Genomic DNA, 20,534 nt, shown 5'->3' with positions numbered 1-20,534 from the left:
GTTACAAGAAATAATGGCCACAAGCTAGCAGAGAGCAGATTTAGATTGGACATTAGGAAGAACTTCACAGTTAGAGTGGCCAAGGTCTGGAACGGGCTCCCAAGGGAGGTGGTGCTCTCCCCTACCCTGGGGGTCTTCAAGAGGAAGTTAGATAAGCATCTAGCTGGGGTCATCTAGCCCCATCTCTCTTTCCTGCCTATACACGGGGTCGGACTCGATGGCCTATTGAGGTCCCTTCCGACCCTAACATCTATGAATTATATTGATGCTACTGCTGATTTGTTAAAAAACTAAGTAGAAGACCAGTTTGTTAGAGGACTAAATAACTGTTTCTGTTCATTTTCAGAATAATTTGGTCTGTGAAGTGCTCTGACATAAAGGAAGCCTCCCTACTGGAACTTCAGTTAACGTAGATGTGCAACTATTAATGGATTTTTTCCCCCAACATGATCTAATACCAAGATCACTGATCTGTTCCATAGTTTGTGATACATTTGTAAATACGTAGCTTTTGATAATTTTTGTACTTTGATTTACCCTGCTTTCAATAAAACTACCTGACTGCTAGGTTTAAAGTTTAAAGTGAGATCTACATTCAGCTTCAGCATCACAAATAGGAACAACTACATACTCACTGCTGCATCTACAGACTTCTCTTTTCATGGGAAAAGGTGAGACCTGTAGACTAAATGTACAACTCTCATGTATCTTTGAGCAAGATAACTGCTTATTTCTGCAGAGTTAACATGAGGACAGTTTGAACTGTCTGCGCAAAGTTGGCTAAGACATGGATAAACATATAGGTAGTCAAGAGGCAAGCACAAGAGAAGGTAGAACTAGGCTGGTGTCCTATACTACTACTTGTGCAGATATTTAAGTTCTTCTAGCTAAGACCCATTTCCACAGTGCTTTAATGAGCCTATATTATTTCGGTTCCCATAGACCATTTAGAAATACAGAGCCATTTATGAGGAGCAGAACACTGGGCTTCCAAGTACTTCAGCTTTCAAGTCACATTTGAAAAAAAATTCATAGCACACTAAAGAATCTTAGACAGTGCGCAAAGGTATTAGTTTACAACTCTACCTGTATTTATTCAGTCCAAGTCAAAAGGGACACCAATCCTTAGCATACAGCATCCAGAAAAGCCAAAGATGAACGAATGAATATTCCTCACTGCTGTCCTCACAACAGCAATCCCTCACTCTTCTATACCTCTTTATTTGAATTACTTGAGGCAGAAGGAAGGTTGCTGAGAAAGTGTCAACACACCAAAGAAAAAAAGGCACATATACTGGAAAACCAGAAGCTGAGGCAGGCAGACATGACCTGCTGCCAGTTGCCAATTATGTATCTTCAAAGGGGTGGGGTGAGGGGAGGAGGAGAATCAATTGCTATTAATAAGCTGAAAAAGTTTTAAAATGTTGTGAAACTAGTTTTACTGCAATCTTACACATTATTCATAACATACAAAAACAAATATGCAAATGTCATTTTTGCATTATGTACTATGTACAAGCTTTCACCACATAATAGCAGGGAGTCAGTAAAAAGGTTAGAAGTCCAACTTAGTACAAATGCCAAGCAGTTTATAAAGTCTCTTTCAAAATGCCATTAACCTAGATGCTTATTTAGATTGTTTTCCAGCAGCAGACATGGCCTGCCTCCTGCCCACTCTATTTCTTGCAACTTATAGCACGTTAACAAGAATTATATTACCACTGCATGGTGGGAGAGCAAAAGCAGCCACATCACCTCTATAAGAGGAGCATTTGCAACTCGCTGGTTCCACCCTTACACTGAACCACGTCATTGCCAGAGGGACATCCATCAGGTATGCAAAGCTGTGTCCAGAGCAAGAGCAGTTGGCCAGTGTACTTGTCAGTACTGAGCAACCCAGTTCATCGCCTCATTTTTACTTTTCTTTTCCCTTCCATTTTTGGTTCTTCACTTTTTTCTGCTTTTGACACCTTGGAAGACTTTGTCTTTTTTTGCTAAAATAAAAAAAGGTTTGGATGTTAACAAAACCACAAAAATAAAACCAACACACAGATTGGAACTGCCACACTAACCTGGCAGCAAAGAACAAGCTTAGCCTGGGTCCTGTTCTCATAGCACTGTCACCAAAATAAAACCTTTGTCCTAGATCAAAAGGAAAAGGGTTCCGAGGCATGTCCCTCAGGCCAGGGACTGTAGCCACCACGTATCCCAGGGTCCCCATTCTCCCTCACTCTACCAATGGCTTAGCGTGAGGATAATCTCTAACACCATCCTTCTCTAAAAGATAGTGTACTAGTTTAACTTCAGTTGGCAGGAAAGCTCAGCTGCTATACCAGAAGGCCCTCCCATGAAGTGTACACTGAACAGTACTCCAGCTAAGACTTTAAATTGTTTTTTTTCAGAAAGTGCCTTGAATCAAGGTTTTGAACACCCCTAGTATTAACTTCTATTTGATTGTAGAACAGGTCAAACAACCCAAGAAACTGGTGTACTAGTTTTATAAAATTCAGCCCCTGTTACTGAGCCTAAAAAGATGGCTTACTAGGAATATCCGTGGCATTATGGTACCATTAAACTAAAAGTTTTACCTTGATCATTGCATCATTTTCAATAGTATCTTGCTCTTCCTCAGACTGGAGTTCATCAGCATTCAATTCTTCATTCAGTTCTGAAGTTAGAGTGGATCCTGCTCGCCGTTTAGATGTCTTCACTACATGCAGTGCATATGGAGTCAGATGGGCCTCTTTGTTATAGGTGCGTGTAAAAGCTGCTTTAACCTGTTCAGATAAGAGACACCAGGAGTATCAGATTAAAATTCCACCTCTGACTAACCAAGGTAGCCTGGATCCAGGGGTTTCGCTCCTTCCTCCCACCAATGAAAAGTATGTGCAATGCCTACAGAGAAGAGGACAGCTATCTGGGGAAATAGAGAAGCACCATGGAACACTTAAGCTGCCTGAGGGTTTAATTTATTTGAATACCATCTTTGAGACCCATACCTCAATGCTCAAAAGTACCTGGAACCTAGAGAGAGAGTCATCCACATTAAGTTCAGTTTAGGCACCACCTACATTCTTAAAAACACTGCTCCAATGCCACTGAATAATGGCAGCTCAGTCTCCTACAGCCAAGTCACCTGAACACCATGATTACAACCAGCATGCTAGTCAGTCTTAGCAGCCTGAAAGATTTTGAGACTAGATGTACTCCCCGTCATTACTTGGACCTAATCTTGTATGTGTGCTCACAGTATTAGTAAAGAACTGGATGCACTACCTCCCAAGCTGCAAGCCTCCATTGTGTGCCCTATGCTAGAGCTGGAGGTAGTGGAAAGTCTATCATGCACTGTACCAGCTTCAGCAATTTCTTAGTTGTCCCCAAACCACCTCAAAACAGTATAAAGCCAAGCATTTTATTTTATAAAATAATAGGATATAAAATAGTAAATTTTACCTTGGGATCCAGTTTAGAGAAGGGACTAGGTTTGCCTCCCCAGCTACTTATTTCCATGATATTTTCAACATCATCTTTCATCAAGCAGTAGGAATCCATAAACGTTACAGCATCTGGCACACCTTCTACTCCTAAACTTGTCAAGGGTCTGACAATTGCGTCCCGCAAATATGACAAATACTCTATGTTCACTGTTCTCTTGCACGTGTTGGTTCTTTGCCAAATGAAAAAGAGAAGCCATGTTACTGAGCATTTCCAGATGTGTCAGCTACTCAGGGCCCAGATGTGCACAGCACCCACAATAAAACCATCAGTAGAGTGGGGAGCCACCAGTACCAAATCACCACAAATGCCTATTGCAAGATTGTAGTCACAGCTGACTGGCAAGGGAGGGCCATGCCACAGCCTACTGCAGTTAGAAAACAGGTCACGTGCATTATTTTTCCAGAGTATAATGGCTAAACGAGCTACAATCGTTTCCTAAAGCTGAGAGAGCGCAGAGGTAATATCCATACCAGTGCAACTTGGAAAGTACAAAAGGATGTCAGCATTACCTGAGACTCATGTGCGTTGCCAGTTCTTGAATGATACGCTCATGTTTTCCTGTAGACGAAAATTTCCCCAGCCAGCTTGGGAAGTTAGGAAACTGGGACATGTAACCTCTCATCAGCTCTCCCGGAAGAACACTGGCATAAATAGCCTAAAAAGGTGAAACCTATTAGAAACTCTGTCCAGAATGGAAACCTTAACGCTGATACCACAACACAATGAAAATATAAACAGGGCTAAGAAAACAGTGCTAACTGCCCAAGCTTAGGTTTGAAACATGCACAAGCACAGGATCAACGATGCTGAGGAACCATCTCTGCAGGAAAAACACATGTCCGTGGATGTAGTTAAAATTAGGCTGGGCCAAGCAATAGAAAAAAAATAAAAGGTGGATAAGCTTGGCTTGGGGGTGGGGGAGGAGGAGGAGGAGGGCAGCAGCAGCTGGATGGATTTCTATGTAGACATACTACTGAAAAAACAAAATGCACCATATATCTGTCAAAAGAAAAATCTAGTTCCTTTATTTTAAAGATTATTTTATGGTCCATGTCCTGAGAAAATTAATTCTGAATTACTAATTTAACTCCCATCTCTCTCTCAAAAAAAAAAAAAAAAAGGATCACCTTAAGAGATACAATCACCTCAAGTACCCCAGAACATGGGGTGCAGATTTCCATGGAGTTTTCAGTCCCAGGAATAAGAACGGATCATAGCTGGGATATAGTGTCCAAGAACAGGACAAATGAAAAAACTCATTCTTTCTGGCAGGACTGTTGGGGATTTTTTTTCTCAATATTGCAGGACCTGGTTCTCTTCCTAGGATCCTCTGAACACATTTTACTTAACATTATGGACTGGTGGCACCCATGTCTTTCTGGATTTATTCCTATATCACACACTGTAGGTGTTTTAATGGGTACTTAGAAACTGTGGTATTCAAGGAACAAGAGTGGGGGAGGTCAAAACAGATGTTTCCATGGGCATTTTAGGATAATGTACATGACTACAAATGCACAGGACTGCACCACATGGTCAAGGAAGCCCGTCCAGTCCTACATTCCTAAGTCTATTTCCCAAAGCTGGAGTGAAGAAAGAGAGAGAAACACAGGGACACTTGCCGAAGTCTAACTGAGAGGGCAAGACCAGACCAACATTTTTAGCTTTCATTGTATAATAAAATCTCTAGTTACTATGATTGCAAAGAAGACAAACTTCAAATCCAAGGCAAGTGCAACCAATGCAGATTTTAAAGCATCAACATTGTTACATTTCATTGCTTAGCAAAAAACAGTGAAAGGAGACGAGTATAATTATGAAAAGCTCTCTCGTTGAGGGATCTCCCAGAATATGTAGGGGGAATGAACAGTAAGCCCAGAAAAGAGAAGTGGAGAAATGCAGATAACATATATTAAGATGGATAGGTTCTTAAAAGTATGAGCGTTGAAGGGAACATAGGTTCCATTTCAATTTCCTGAAAAGGGGTTTGGGCTTTTGAAAGTTTAGAACATACTGCATTATGACATGAACATATAGTTTCACCAAAATTCACACAGGTTACTGCTCCAGTCAGTGTGGCTGAATCTACCAGGCTGCCTGAACAGAAGAACACGAGTTCTACAATCTGTCATTATTTTTAATAAACCAGGACAGTGGATTTCAAACTGTGTTCCACAGAACCCTGAGCTTCCACGACAGGTCATCATGGGTAATAGGAGAGTGAACTGGGAGGTGGTAAGACACCACTGCTGGGCTGGGTCTCCTGCTTTGCGTCAGCTCACAGGATAGGAGTAGGAATTCCATGGCAAAAGAGGTGATATGAAAGCTTTCCATGAGTTTAGGAAGTTTGAAAACCACAAAACCAGGACAGTAATTTCAAGGAGGTGAGCTGGTGCTTAAAAATCTGAATTTGTGTGTTGAAAATGAATGGCAAGTGTTTACCTGCGTAGGAAGAAGGCTCCAGTTCTGCTTCCTGCGAATCTGAGTGTCAACGAGATCACCATCACAGATGCTATCTGCTGCTCTGCTCAGCAGCATCAAATGCTTTTTCAAGTTATTTCTAGGAAAAAAAGCAGTTATTCAGTATTACTACTCCAGGAACACCCACAGAGTTTGTTTTCTAACATGACACAGACACCAAATGCTCTACTATTTGGGAAAAGGAGTAACTCACCCAGCAGCGATAGGCTTCACATGTACATAATTTTCCTGAACAAAGAGAGGTGCTAGAGAGTAGTCATGGAAGAAAAGGTCCGATTTGTCTATAAGAGACATATGAGCAGTCTCCTCACCAGCCGCAAACACTTTCCGGACGACATCAAAGGGCCCCTAAACAACATGCAACAACATGAGCCTTAACTTATGATGTCTGTGGATAAGGATGGGAAATACTATGGTAATGTCTTACAGCAATATCCATGCTTCTTAAACTTTGCATTTCTATAGGTCTTTCTAGTTATGGATCTGAAAGTGCTTCACAGATTTTGTCTCAGCAACCCTGTGAGGGAGATGGAGATAAGGGATTTTGTCTTTGTGAGAACAAGTAACTATTAAATTGACCTACACAAGAGTTGCCAAGCAAAAGACTTAGTCACTACACTGTAAGACCTAGTTCTTTAAAATACTTTAGCTTTAGATCTAGTAAATTAGCTCTATAGCTGTCTTCTAGGAACACTGTGTCCTCTAGACACTCTTGGTGGTTCTGGATACAGGCTCAAAACATCTCTGAGCAGCAAGTGCCCCACCACATTTTGACAACTAATGTTTTTTCTGCTGCTCAACTCAGTAGGCTTTTCTAAGAATCTTCTCTTAGCAAAAACAAAGCAATAGGAGCTATGCCCACAAGTGCATTCCTCTTACCAGTTTGATGTCCTTTTTGGCTTTGCTGGCATCAGCTTTGGCCTTATCATATGTCAATGATTTATCTTTTGCACACCACATACTAAGATTGTGCAAAACCTAAGAAGAAGCAAGACGGACAAGTTACAGGTAGCTAAGAGCACTCCCAGGAAGAAAAGCATCAATGGAAAAAAAAAAAAATCTGATCTCTATGGAAGAACAGCCCTCAGTGTTTCTGTGCTGCACTGAAAGCAAGGTCTTATGCACTACAGACTACCCAGAATACCACAGGTGCATAACTGACCTGCCTGATGTCCTGATTTGCTGCCATGATTATCTCATTCATCGCAGGTGGTGGGATCTTTAAACCTTCTTTATATGCAACAGACATCATGGCACCCTGGAATAAACAAAATACTTTAGAAAGAAAGTGCAGCTATAAAGTAATCTGCAAACATTTTTGGAAAAAAAATACAACACAAAGGTAGAATCCACAAAGGCAGTATCCACACTAGAAGCTATCAAAATTATTTGATTTCAGTGTGATCATTTAACTAGCCCTCATGGATTCATAGCTATAACTGACTGTAATCTGTTGTGACTGTTATATGTATCACTACAGTTATTAAATAGGTCTAAATTATTTGGGCCCCAAAACTGATTGTAAAACATGTGCTAACCCAAGAACAGGTGCTCTTGGTTGCTTAATTCTTTTGAAAAAAAAACCCCAAAAAAATCCCACAAAACCCATCAGGCTTTTTTCTTCAATGCCCCACTTCACACACAGTTTGAAAATCCAAGCTGTGACCATACAACAGAGGTATCAAACTCATCTGGCCCTGTGCACAATGTGAGGTGTATGGAGCCAGCCTGTGGGCTATCAGGTCCACAGACTAGCCCACATATTGGACTTAGTGCACAGAACAGGTGCCACATACAGTGTACATCCCAGAACAGCCTTGTGCACTGTGTGCATTGGCTCCAGTGCCATGTGCCTGCACCCAGCACATGCCAGACTAGTTCCACATGCTGCATGTGGAGCCTGGGGCAAGGGCTGGCACATGCTACATGAAGCACATGGGGCCGTTCCAAAACTCTCAGATTGCAGGGCTCTGTGGGCCATACCTGTGACACCCCTGCCATACAAGATATTCTACTGTGAAGTATTGTCAAGATGATCCAGTTTTTAACCTTCCAGTATATTAATGACGATACCCGCTACTGTAAGAGTTCCATCAATTAAAAGAAAATTCCTCAGAGAGCTCTCTGCATTCCATGAAGCCCAACACAGCAATCCACCTGCCCCATACCTTAATCTGTTCTACCCGAGGTCTCTGAAAACGAAGATCAAAACAATAATGGACCAGAGAACGAATTTTGGGATGGTTCCGATCATTACACATGCAGATGATAGGTATCTTTGTAAACTTGATCAATCCAATTAACTCCTGCAATTTAAACAAACACACAGCAAAACTGTTAATATTTTACAGCATAGACAGCAAAAACTATTAGAATGTGTTATATTAAATGGCACACAGTCAAATGGCACAGGACAAATCCTAAACCTGTTATAAATCAGCATAACCTTATTGTAAATCACTGTATTTTGTAATCCATGTAATCATAGAATCATAGAAAATTAGGGTTGGAAGGAACCTCAGAAGATCATCTAGCCCAACCTCCAATCAATGGAGCTATGTTAATTTTTCATATGAGCTGGTTCTTTATTTCTTATTTGTTTGGTTTGTCACTCACTCTATTAACACGTCAGATAATTTCTACTGCCTTACAACCCAGTCAGTCCAAGCAGCTGTTTCTGGTTGTAAAAAATTCACTTCTACAAAGAGCTTTTAATCATCAATATAACAAAATCTACATGCACAAAATAGTTACACCACTTAAGCAAAAGTATCCACTCTTGCCACTGTCAGAGACATGTTACTGGGCTAGACAGACCATTGGGCTAGCCCCATATGGCATTTCTTATACTCCTAAAAGCAGCTTCACCTGTATTCCTCCTCGGTCTTCATTGCCTGCCATTCCATCCACCTCATCCATGATCAGTACGTGCTTTGTGCTAACTGAAGGGGAAGTTCCTAAGGAATGAATAAAGACAAGAAAGTGAAAATGCAAAGGAAATACATTGACTCACCAGGTTATATATTCAGAGTGCTCTACAGTTCAGGCTACAAACAGATGTTCATTTCTACCAGTAGAAAATTCTCAGAAATTTCCACCAGTAGAAATCTTTCAAAGTAGAAGCCTAGAGAGGGTTCAGCCTGCAGCTGCCTTTTCTCCCAAGACCAAGGAAAACAGTACCTGGGTTTCACTACCCAGTAGAGCAGTAGGAAGACTCCCTGTGCCTTCCCAAGTCTGAGGTGTTGAGAATGGGAGGGGAGCAGCCTTCTGACCTCCAGAAGCAGAGTGGAGGGAGCACTGAGGCAAAGCCAAAGTCTTGCTGGGCAAGCACTGAGGCAAGCATCTGCTACTGCTCCCTGCCTCTTCCCCAAACTAGGCACTGCCCAGCTTGGGGAAGAGAATGGGGGTTTTGCCTGGCTGCTTCTTTCTCTTCCCAGACTAGTGTGGAAAGGGAGGGTAGAAGAAGTGAGGCAAAGCCCCAAGCCCTTCTGCCAGTCTAGAGAGCGAGCAGGAAGCAGCTGCTGCTCCATTCTGTTCCTAGTCTCAGGGAGTGGAGCCAACCTTCCTGCTAGGAGCAAAGCTGGAGGTTCCAGGCCAGAGAGTCTTGTCCCTCCACTCAGGGTCAGACCAATCACCACACCTGGTATCAGGAAGAAATTTTACCCCACAGTCAGATTGATATGGACAGTGAGGGTATTTGCCTTCCTCTGAAAGGGGGACATGGCCCTCTACTCAGGATCTCTTGAGCATGTATTGACAACATTTTATAAAAGAAGGCTATTGGCTGCCATCGTTCCCCTGCTTTACCTATGACAGTTTACGGTGTTAGGTTTTTGTTGTGTCAGGGTTGATGGTAGTCTTATGTAGAGTTTAGATTATAGTTGTATGGGATGGCTTGGACAGGGATGACCCTGCCTCAGACTAAATGAGTGTTTTTCAGCCTGTGGTCCACAGACCCCTGGGGGTCAGCAGACCATGTCTATGGGGCCCACGAAAGATGACTGATCAATCAAAAGTCTGTGAATACCCACACTTACAAATCAAAGGGGTCCACACCTTCACTCAATTTTTTTTAGGGGTCCACAAATGGCAAAGGTTTAAAACCACTGGACTAGAGGATATTTGGATGTCCCTTCCAGCCCTACTTCTCTATGCAGTCTATGACTACATATCTTCTTAACAGTTTATATGATTTCTGTAGCTTAAGAATTTGTTCCCAAAATAGGGCACTGCTCTGATTTACTTCATTGTGATATGTGACGCCTTCTTCTAAATACTGCTGCTTGAGCCCAGTCCTGCCAGCCACCAAGTACACTCAACACTTCATAAAACTGGGTCCTAACTGAACAAAAATACTTGAAGTAATCCATACCGGAACAGAAGTCTTTGATGCTGGTGTTGTTTAGAGATTCAGCCACCACTTCTTTCAAACTGTTCTTGCTACGAGTGTCACTGGCATTCAGCTCCACATAGCTGTAGCCCAATTCCTAATCCCAATCAGAACAATAATAAAAGAATCAGAAAATCTAAGTTGTGAACAAAGAGATCACCACAAGTATCAACTAAAATCACGAGCAGTTTCCACACAACTCTCGTTTTCAGTTCTCATTTGTAGTGCGATTCCCTTTGTAGTCCCTCTGTTCACTTGCATCCTAAAAAAGTGTTGATCACTAAATACAGAGAGTTGCTACAAAACCCCAAAAGAGAACAAAATCAACTGCTGATTCAGTGAATTGCTTCCACAGTTCCACAAATCTGGGGCTGCGTCTGCCTTCTTTCAGTTTTTACAAAAGTTGGAGGCATGGACTAAACTGTAGAGGCTACTGAAGCTGCACAGGAAGAATACTGCATCAGTTAACGTAACATGGGTAAATCTACCTGGAGCAATGCAGTGCCACATGAAAATACCAGAGTCAGTTCCAAACAAATTAACCAGGGCCCAGAAGCAGAATAGCAGCAGTAGTCCAAAGGCTAGCCCTGCATAGCACCAATCAGCCTGTAGAGATTAGTGCTAGAATCTCGGTACCCAAACTTGCTCAGAGCTGACTCGGCTATGTCTACAGAGCATTGCATAGTGCTGTGCAGGTATATGGCATGCGTCTCAAACAGCAGCTACAGCAAAAGTTTTAGGTCAGGTTTTCCAAAGAGCCATAAGGGAGCTCTGTGCTGAATTCCTTGGGACAATAAACTCCCTTAGGCCTGTCTGAAAATACACACTTGACTCACAAATATTTCTGAATTACTGCACTAAGAACTGTGAAATTTTTTTCTCACCACAAAATTAGATCAGATCAGTGTCTCCTGCAACCTTTTCAAGCTAGTGATCCCATATTCAAAATTCTAAATATTTTTGCTTTTCCCCACCAATTTTACCCTTTGACTCCATAAATACACTGTAATAAATAAGGCTACGTTTCAATAAATTTTTTTACAGTTTTTTTATTTCTTTACTTGACAATTGTACTACCATTCTCAAACCCTTGCAACTCTCAATTGCCTTCAGTGGCCCATGGGGATCAGTCACGGTGAGGAACACTTTGGTCCACAAGTTGTTCTATGATAATTTTCAGGGCTCTGCAAATACTGCAAACATACACCTGACAGCCCTAACCATTCACCTAGGAAGCATGCAAATGAGGAAGTGAAAAGATGTAGAAAGAACAGGGAAAATATGCATCTCACTGATTCCAATGTTTCAGTATGCAATATTAGCTTAAACTCTGCTCCTACTGAGTCAATGAAAAATTTCTCTAGGCTTCAACAGAAGTAGAATAAAGCCAGTCCCAAGAGTTTTAGAAAAATCAAATGCTCAGTGAATGTGCTTTCCTTTCACTAAATAGAAAGGCAAACAAGATACACATTCCTCTGTGCTTATACCACACCCCTGCAATTATCCAAACATGCATCATCATCTACACTAGTTCTGAACTGAACTCCCTGTACACCCAAGCAGAGGCCCAAAAGTGATCCACCTACACATATCCAATTCTATGATCAAAATGAGTACTTGACACTTGTATCTTTTCCCAAGAACAATCGTGAATAAGGACTCACCTCACAAACTAAAGCAGCTGTAGTAGTTTTGCCAACACCTGGTGGACCCGAGAGCAATGCTGCCTTAAAATTAGTACCATCATCTCTGCCTCCAAATTTACTGGGTTTTGCTTTAAAAAAAAAAAAAAAAAAAAAAAAGAGAGATTGCACCTTTTACGTGGATATATGCATGACAGAAACAGCTACATACTTTAATAATACACTTTGCAAATGCAAAACCTTAACACAGACAAACTCAATCTTGGGATATCAAAACAACAAACTACAAACGTATAGGATGATCAGGAATACCTGTATCAGAGGCACTTGGGGACCTATAGTTTAATTCCTACCAATTTAACACTCAGTGTTATTATAAGGCTATAAACAGATACCTCATCTGAGGCAGTCCTCATTGTCCTAGGTTATAACTTGGATCAAAACACAAGCAGCACGTCCATTTACACACAGCCCTGCCAAGCTGCACTGCTGCCCCTCTGCCAATAAGTGCCCAGCCAGAGCAGACAGCCTGAGAGACTTGTCCTTGGAGCCACTCATAATTAACCTGAATGACCCACAATTATTCAAGAGTACACAGGTAGGATCCCAGAACAAGCCTTTCTTCCAGGACAAAAATACTAACATCTTTGATCATTAGCATAGCTGCTGCACTAAACTGTTTTAACAACATGTAATTAGTACTGAAGACTCATATCATAAAAAATAACTCTTAAGTTATAAAGAAATATATATGCAGTGAGAAAAAAAGGGTGAAGCAAACACCACTTTTCAGTATCAATAGGCTGGATCTTTAAAAAAAAAAAAAAAAAAAAAAAAAAAAAAAAAGAGTCTATGGCTGATCCCTGCACATTCCCCTTATAGCAGCTTCATAGCCAGTGCAGACCACCAGTACTCAGAGCATAACTGGCCATCAGGGAATGCTGCAAAAACCATCTTCTCCTCTCCTTGCTGATGAACAGACAGCTTCTGGAAAGGACAGGTCCCAATGGCAGGACACTCTAGGCACTGTATATGGGGACCAATTGATTTTATTATATATTGTTTGTAGCCCAGCTATTATGGTTGGTCTTGGGGATAATTGATGTTTTATTCTATCTGAGAAAAAGACTGCCCTGGGTACCCAGAGCACTGCGTAGGCCCTCCTATGGTTTGTAAAAATCTAAGTAACTGAAGTTGGGAGTGAAAACGTGACTGTAAACCTTGTGAACTGAAAATTAGTTTATAATTGCACAAAGGTGCAACACCTGCTGAAAACCTATCTTCCATTCCCAGACTTAAGCTTCCTGTCAGAGCTGTTTGCGCTGGGTAAAGATGTCTTGGCTAGCTGTGTACGAAGTTGAGCTATGCAAGTGCCAGACACCTACAGAAAAACCTGCCAACAGACAGAGGTGCTAAATGCATAGTCACCGTGTTTGTTCTCGGACGTATTCTCGTGCCAGTTCCGGAGCCATCGTAGCAGTTTGTTAGCACAGCTCTGTTCTCCTTGCTGTCCGATTATTGTTTTAACTGACGTGGGCTTATATTTATCCACCCACAGCAAGCCCTCTGTTCCACCCGTGCTTATCTCAGAAACAAAAGTCTCCTCAGCATTTGAGGCATGTTTTGTCTCCGCTGCTTGCTGCGTAAAGTCCAGAACTTTCCGCACTTCAGCATTTTCTTTCTTGAATGCTTTGAGACTGCCCCCCTTTCCAGGCGTTGATTTCTTTTTTTTAGAATCAGTTTCTTTCTTAGCTGAGCTATTTTTTTTCTTGGCAGCACCAGCTTTCTGTGGGGTCTTCTCCCCTTGTGACTTTGCTTTGTTTACCTTAGAAAAAAAAGATAGGAGAGAAAGGAGCAAAAGAGAATAAAACCACGTGGGAATACACCTGCAGCCCTTTTCTACATGTAGCCAGACAGCCTAAGGAAGTGCCACAGCCTGTGACTAAGAACTGAAAAAAGTCATTTTCATAGAAATTTTCCATTTTGGAACGTTACAAATAATCAGCTAATCAGAGACCTCAGTTTAGAAATAAACTGCAACATCTCACGGACTTGAAGCCTGCCCATGAAGCTCAGACTTTGGAGGAAGTAATTACAAAAGGCTTCTGAACAGTAACGCACTATGGCCTCCCCTCTTGCAAAAGCCATCAGGAAACATCATGAGAGCTCCCTGCAACAATGTATCACTGGAGATGTAATCTTAAATTGGGGATCACAGGTGATGGAGGAGAGCAGAAACCTGATCATACCAAAGCTGAAGTAACTAAAAGAAAATCTAAACACAGCAAACACCTTGTATTTTCAAGTCTCAAGTTAAAAAAAAAGAGTCAGACAGATGGAACTTGAGCTGGAACAGAGCACTCTGAAACCAGGACTCGGGAGCTATCAAACAACTGACACACAGCTAACAGTAGAAGCAGACAGTCCTTTAAGAAATTAAGTCATTTTTAATACAAACCTCTGCTTCAGCTGCTAATTCGTATTTGGACTTTTTGCCAGGCATAGTTTGAATCAGATCAAATAGGCCATCTTCATCAATAATCTTTGTCCCTAAAGCAGATGCCTAAACCAGAAAAAAAGATCCATTTTATTACACTGTATAACTCACATAATCAAGAGTTAGTCATTATTACATAAAATTAAGAAACACAAGCAATATTTAAGTGCAGTATGAATGTGTACACATTACAGGAATAATTTTTAAAATAATTTTAAAAACAAATGAACACTAACTAGCCTTATGTTTATCAACATAAACGGGGAGAATCAGGGCCACAAATGGCTATTCCTAGGCATGAGAAATATAGTAAGCAGTAACCTCAAGATAAACATTGTAATATTTCAGCAAAACTTTTAAATGATATTCTAATCAGTTGGTCACTTTAAGATGGTAACATTTGAAAATGTACCAGAAATATACAAGAAATTAATTATTCACTTATTTAGTTTTCTTGAAAAAATTTTAATGCTTTAAAATTCTCATCTCCAAATGGCAGTGAGACTTCATAGGATCTTCACAGGGTGCTGATTAACCTATACCTTTTAGGAGAGCTATAAGCATTCAGATTCACCTTTTCTCTCATTAAACATTAAATCACCAGTGTTTCTAATGTGTAAAAAAGGCATGCATGACAATTAATTTCTTCAGTTAAATACTTTTATAACTAATAATATCAACATCTTTGCCACTGGACTTCCTTACATAAAAACACCATTATGACTCTGTTCGCCTGGCTCACACCTAGAACAGATAGCTTCACATCTAATGTCCTCGTGCCTAAGCACAATGCAACTAAACCCACATTATTGTCAAACTCAAAAACTACATAGACATGGAAGTAGTTAATGGTACATTCTAGTCAAAACGGAGGCACTCTCTAAAACTGGGAGTACAAAGAAAGCTTAACATAAACTACATTTTTTTCCTATGAAAATTACTTAATACAGTGAAACCTGATGTGACCAAATCACTTGAGACTGGAGAAAAGTTTTCCAATTTTCTATCTTAAAGGAGGCACTTCCCCCTCTGTTCCCAGTGCGCTGTCTGCTCTGTATTCCCTGCTGTGATTTTCTCTCTCAGCTTTTCACCCCAGCCCCTCTGCTCCCTGTTCACGTCATGCATGTATGTGTGCACACATCCACAACGTAGGCAATTCCTTTCCATGATATATAGAGTGATTCTCCAAATGGGCCCCAAATTTTCTGTTTCCATGCAATTTCCACCTTAAGCAGATTAAGGGTTCATACCAGTTACATTTCTACTGGGAGAATCACAGGTCTCCCAGCAAAAAGCCTAAGTATACGAGGATCCGAGCTGTGCACGAACAGAGCATGCAAACAGGTGCGCTCTGGGGCACAGGCAGGGGGCAGGCAGGCTAGGGGGGAACTTCCCCCTGGAGGAAGGGGGACTGCCTATCGGGGGATCCCCGACAAATCCAGTGGCAGCAGCTATCCCCATGTGGGAGGGGAACCCAGTGGGAGGGACAACCAATGGGCTCTTCCAAGGAAGCCTAGAACAACCTGATTGGCTGCCACAGTTAATGCAAGAAATTTAAACCCATGGCTGTTAACAGCCATGGCAAGCCCCAGCCTGCGGCAGGTGGGACCAGGAGCAGGCGCACATGTGCCCTCGACACTCACCCAAGACCAGCACTGGTAGTGGCAGCAACAGCAGCTGAAACGTAAGCAGGGCGGAGGGATAGGCACAGCTGCAGCAGATCCAGAGGGAAAGCCCCTGGATCCTATTTGGCAAAGAGCAGCAGGACACCGTGCTCCTGAGCCGCACGCAAACAGGCATGCTCTGTAAGGACGCACCGGTGTTTGCGCCAGCATTCGCGCAAGGCAGGCAAGCAGGAGGAGTCAGGTCAGAGGCTTCGGCAGGGGAGAGAGGAGGACTTGTAGCTCTACGGACATGGTAAGGACATGGTGCACTGCTGCTAGGGACAGTGCCCCGGCGGCGTCACCTACCCAGGGCTCCTCTGAGGCCTCCATCCAGACGGGGCCCGACGGGGGGGCAGCAACACCCTGCCCCCCCCCCCCCCCCCCCCCCCCGTCTGTGGGGGCAGCCTGGTGGGGACCCTGCAGCTGGGGGCGGGAGAGGGGAGTGGGAGTCCCCTCACCTGTCCCTCGTGTCTTCGGGCCTTGGAGGAGCAGGTGAGGGAGCTCCAGGCTGAGGTCAGCAGGCTGCGGGGGATCAGGGCTGCCAAGGACAAAATTGATGGGTACTTTCATTCTCTGCAGGTTCAGAAACCTAGTGGAGAAGCCCCCCGGGAGACACCCACCACAGCGGTATGGCAGACAGTCACCTCCAGAGCCAGAGCTACTTGTGCTACCGCAGTGTTAGCTCCCCAGGTACAGCCGAGGAACAGGTACGAGGCCCTGGCAGTCGTGAAGGAGCCGATGCCACTCCATGCACGGCACAGACTGAGCGATGCTGGAACATCAAGAGGAAGAGATGCCGGGTCCTCGTCACTGGCGACTCCATCCCGAGAGGAACGGAGAGGCCCATCTGTCGCCCTGACCCCATGGCATGTGAGGTTTGTTGCCTGCCAGGAGCTTGGATTCAGGACGTCACGGAGATGATCCCAGACCTCATCCAACCCTCTGATCATTACCCTATGGTCCTCACCCATGTGGGAATGAACGACGTGGTCAGGAGCAGCCCAGACCACATCATGAGAGACTACAAGGCTCTAGGGGCCAAGCTAAAGGAGACAGGCGCAGGTGGTTCTCTCTTCTATTCTTCCAGTGAGCAGACGCGGATGGCGCCATGAGGCATGTATCAGTGAGGTCAACCGGTGGCTTCAGAGCTGGTGTTACCAGGTGGGCTTTGGTTTCTTGGACCATGACCCACATTTCCGCACAGAGAACATGCTCAGGCGGGACAGGCTTCATCTCTCCCCAAAAGGTAAGTGTGTAATTTTCTTTAAGGCTGGATGATCTTGTACAGCAAGCTTTAAACTGGGTTCACCAGGTGATGGGGATGCAGAGGAACATGAGGACACTTCACCGTCAAGTCAGGTGATGTACTCAGGTAGTATCCAGGTAAGTGACAGGGGCCAGGGCAGGCTTAGGAACAAGGGGGCGGTACATGTACCTACAGGAGGCCTCAAATGCCTCTGCACAAATGCTCGAAGCATGCGGAATAAGGAGGAGGAACTCGCCCTCCTGCTAGCTAGCAAAAACCCAGACCTAGCGGGGCTCACAGAGACCTGGTGGGATTCTACCCAAGACTGGGCAGTAGGCATCGAGGGCTAGAGGCACCGCCATGCCCAGGGTCAGGGATGAACTAGTTAGGAAACTTTTGGAGGAGCTGGATGTGTTTAAATCAGCAGATCCAGATGCTCTTCACCCGAAGGTGCTGAGGGAATTGGCGGGGGTCATAGTGCAGCCCCTGGCACAGCTTTATGAGTGCTCCTGGGGCTCTGGCCAGATATCAGAGGATTGGAAAAGGGCCAATGTGGTCCCCATTTACAAGAAGGGGAGAAAGAGGACCCTGGCAATTACAAGCTAGTCAGTCTTACCTCTGTCCTTGGAAAGACCTTTGAGAAAATTGTCAAGGAGCACATCTGCAAGGGCCCAGCAGGGGAGGTAAATGTTCAGGGGCAGCCGACATGGGTTCATTGATGGCAGATCCTACCTGACTAACCTGGTCTCCTTTTTTGACCAGGTCACCAAGTCCTTGGATGCAGGCATTGAGGTGGATGTGGTCTACCTGGACTTCAAGAAGGCCTTTGACACTGTTTCTCACCCCACTCATAAAAAAAAAAAAAACAACTAGGCAGCTGCAGCATTGATGCCTACACAGTCAGATGGGTAGCAAATTGGCTAGCTGGTCACACCCAGAGAGTGCTGGTGGACGGGTTGTTTTCCACCTGGAGGGATGCTGGCAGTGGAGTCCCCCAGGGCTCGGTCATGGGCCCTGTACTGTTCAACATCTTTATCAGTGACCTAGATGTGGGTGTGGAATGCACGCTGTCCAAATTCGCTGACACCAAGATGTGGGGTGAGGTGGGCAGCTGGAGGGCAGGGACAGAATCCAGTAAAATCTTACAGAATTCAGCTAGATCTACACTGGTTACAGAGGTGGGCGGATGAGAATATGATGGCATTCAACACAGACAAATGCAAGGTGCTGCATCTAGGGATAAGGAACTTGAAACACACCTATAGGCTGGGGAACACCCTTCTCGTCAACACAGTGGCAGAAAGGGATCTTGGAGTCATTGTTGACTCCAGGATGAACATGAGCTGCCAATGCGAGGAACTGGTCAGTAAGGCTAACCACACCTTGTCGTGCATTGACAGATGCATCACAAGCAGGTCCAGGGAGATGATCCTTGCCTTCTATTCGGCATTGGTCAGGCCGCAGTTGGAGTACTGCGTCCAGTTCTGGGTGCCGCACTTCAAGAAGGACATGGCGAGCATTGAGAGGGTCCAGAGGAGGGCCGCTCGCACGGTCAAGAAGCAGTGGGTCAGGCCCTACGAAGAGAAGCTAAAGGGCCTGAACCTATTCAGCCTCCACAAGAGAAGGCTGAGAGGGGATTTGGTGGCTGTTTACAAACTCACCAGGGGGGAACCAGCAAGAATTGGGTGATGCTCTGTTCCCCCGGGCACCACCGCGTGTTACAAGGAATAACAGCCACAAATTGTTAGAGAGAAGGTTTAGGCTGGACATCAGGAGGCATTACTTTACAGTTAGGGCTGCCAGGCTCTGGAATGGACTCCCAGGGGAGGTGGTGTGCTCTCCTACCTTGGGGGTCTTCAAGAGGAGGCTGGATAGATATTTGGCTGGGGTGTCAGACCTGATGATCTGTTTAGGTCCCTTCCAACCCCAAGCACTACGAAACTATGAACATAAACAGTTTCTTCCATACCAAAAATTGCAGTTCTGGGAGAAAATTAGCCCAACTCCACCCAGATAGAAATGGCTCCTGGGAGAACATATGCATGTATGCACTTAACCCTTCCACTAGAAATGCCATCCCCACCAGCTCCAAGGAGATGGTCTGTGACTCATGCTAGACTCCATTTGTCCACCCATGCATGGAGCAGTCCCTTCCCCATGACTGCCCGTGGGCTAAGAGAGACCTGGTGTCAAGGCAGCTGGGTCCCCTGCACAAGACCCAGACTTAAACCCCCAAGACCCCAGGTGCCTGAGACCCCTCCCCTAAGACTAAGGAGGGCAAGGATCCATTGCAGGCTGCCCGAATAGAAATTAACACACCTGCAATTAACAAGAAAGGAGACATGGTCTGGATCTCTTCTCACAAAGCCCCATAGCAAGAAGGGATGGAGAGGGGACTGCAAACAGTGGCAAAGTCCCTTGGGGTTGCCAGCCAATCGTGGGGGCCCCCCAGCCAATCACGGCTGCCCTGTGCACTTGGCTACTCTCAGCACTCTCTGGGAGCCAGCAAAGCCCGCAGAGCACATGCAAGGCTCCTGCTGTGGGCACCTGTGTAGCCCCCTCTAACATTTGTATCATGCTCTCCCAGTAGGTTTTTCCTGCCGGGGGAACAAAACCACAAGACTTCTCACAGTTCATTTGAATACTTGTATGTGCCTTAAATATACATAATTTCCTATAAGGCACGCCAGGATCATAGGAATTTTCTGGTTTGAACAGGTTTCCAGATTTTACAGATTCCGCCTTAGGTTTCACTGTATTACATTTTTCCTTGAAATAAGTTTTCTGGGAAACTGCCTGATTTTGGAGGTCAGTACACTTACAAAAATTTGCTCACTTATATTACTCTTGGACCACACACAGATGCACTTACCTTATCACATTTAGACTGACCACAGTCACGACCCATAACAAGATAATTGGTCTTCTTGCTGACACTGCCAGTTACTTTTCCTCCATACCGTTCAATCAAAGACTTGGCCTCATCTCGTTCAATAGACTCCAGGACTCCGGTAATTACAAATGTGAGGCCTTCTAAGCAGTTTTCACCTCCCTACAAAATATTGCAGAAAATAGCATCAGCTTCATACATTCATAATTATCTCCCCACTAAAAA

The 20,534-nt window shown here is 44.0% G+C and overlaps 2 protein-coding genes across 8 annotated transcripts in view; one reads left to right on the top strand and one right to left on the bottom strand.

Annotated features, from left to right (window-relative positions):
- Window positions 1–561, top strand: part of WDR19 (WD repeat domain 19) — a 90,164-nt gene extending 89,603 nt beyond the window's left edge. For all 6 annotated transcript variants that reach the window (XM_025210687.1, XM_025210686.1, XM_025210688.1 and 3 more), the window contains one exon: window positions 347–561. The gene's annotated coding sequence lies outside the window, so the exon portion shown is untranslated. The remainder of the gene's footprint in view (window positions 1–346) is intronic.
- Window positions 562–1,068: 507 nt separating this feature from the next.
- RFC1 (replication factor C subunit 1) overlaps window positions 1,069–20,534 on the bottom strand; it is a 76,545-nt gene continuing 57,079 nt past the window's right edge. For both annotated transcript variants that reach the window (XM_006029225.3, XM_006029226.3), the window contains exons 11-25: window positions 20,292–20,471; window positions 14,471–14,575; window positions 13,441–13,837; window positions 12,034–12,143; window positions 10,352–10,466; window positions 8,848–8,936; window positions 8,148–8,285; window positions 7,142–7,237; window positions 6,859–6,957; window positions 6,173–6,327; window positions 5,941–6,058; window positions 4,008–4,153; window positions 3,454–3,667; window positions 2,589–2,777; window positions 1,069–1,994 (exon numbers count right to left, since the gene is read on the bottom strand). In XM_006029225.3, coding sequence (XP_006029287.1) covers window positions 1,902–1,994; window positions 2,589–2,777; window positions 3,454–3,667; window positions 4,008–4,153; window positions 5,941–6,058; window positions 6,173–6,327; window positions 6,859–6,957; window positions 7,142–7,237; window positions 8,148–8,285; window positions 8,848–8,936; window positions 10,352–10,466; window positions 12,034–12,143; window positions 13,441–13,837; window positions 14,471–14,575; window positions 20,292–20,471 — 2,244 coding nt within the window. In that variant the 3' untranslated portion in view covers window positions 1,069–1,901. The remainder of the gene's footprint in view (window positions 1,995–2,588; window positions 2,778–3,453; window positions 3,668–4,007; window positions 4,154–5,940; window positions 6,059–6,172; window positions 6,328–6,858; window positions 6,958–7,141; window positions 7,238–8,147; window positions 8,286–8,847; window positions 8,937–10,351; window positions 10,467–12,033; window positions 12,144–13,440; window positions 13,838–14,470; window positions 14,576–20,291; window positions 20,472–20,534) is intronic.

This window comes from Alligator sinensis, unplaced genomic scaffold, assembly GCF_000455745.1.
Source record: "Alligator sinensis unplaced genomic scaffold, ASM45574v1 scaffold246_1, whole genome shotgun sequence".
Classification (NCBI taxonomy): domain Eukaryota; kingdom Metazoa; phylum Chordata; order Crocodylia; family Alligatoridae; genus Alligator; species Alligator sinensis.
The sequence above is the reverse complement of the archived record's forward strand: the minus strand, read 5'-3'. Positions and strand labels throughout refer to the sequence as shown.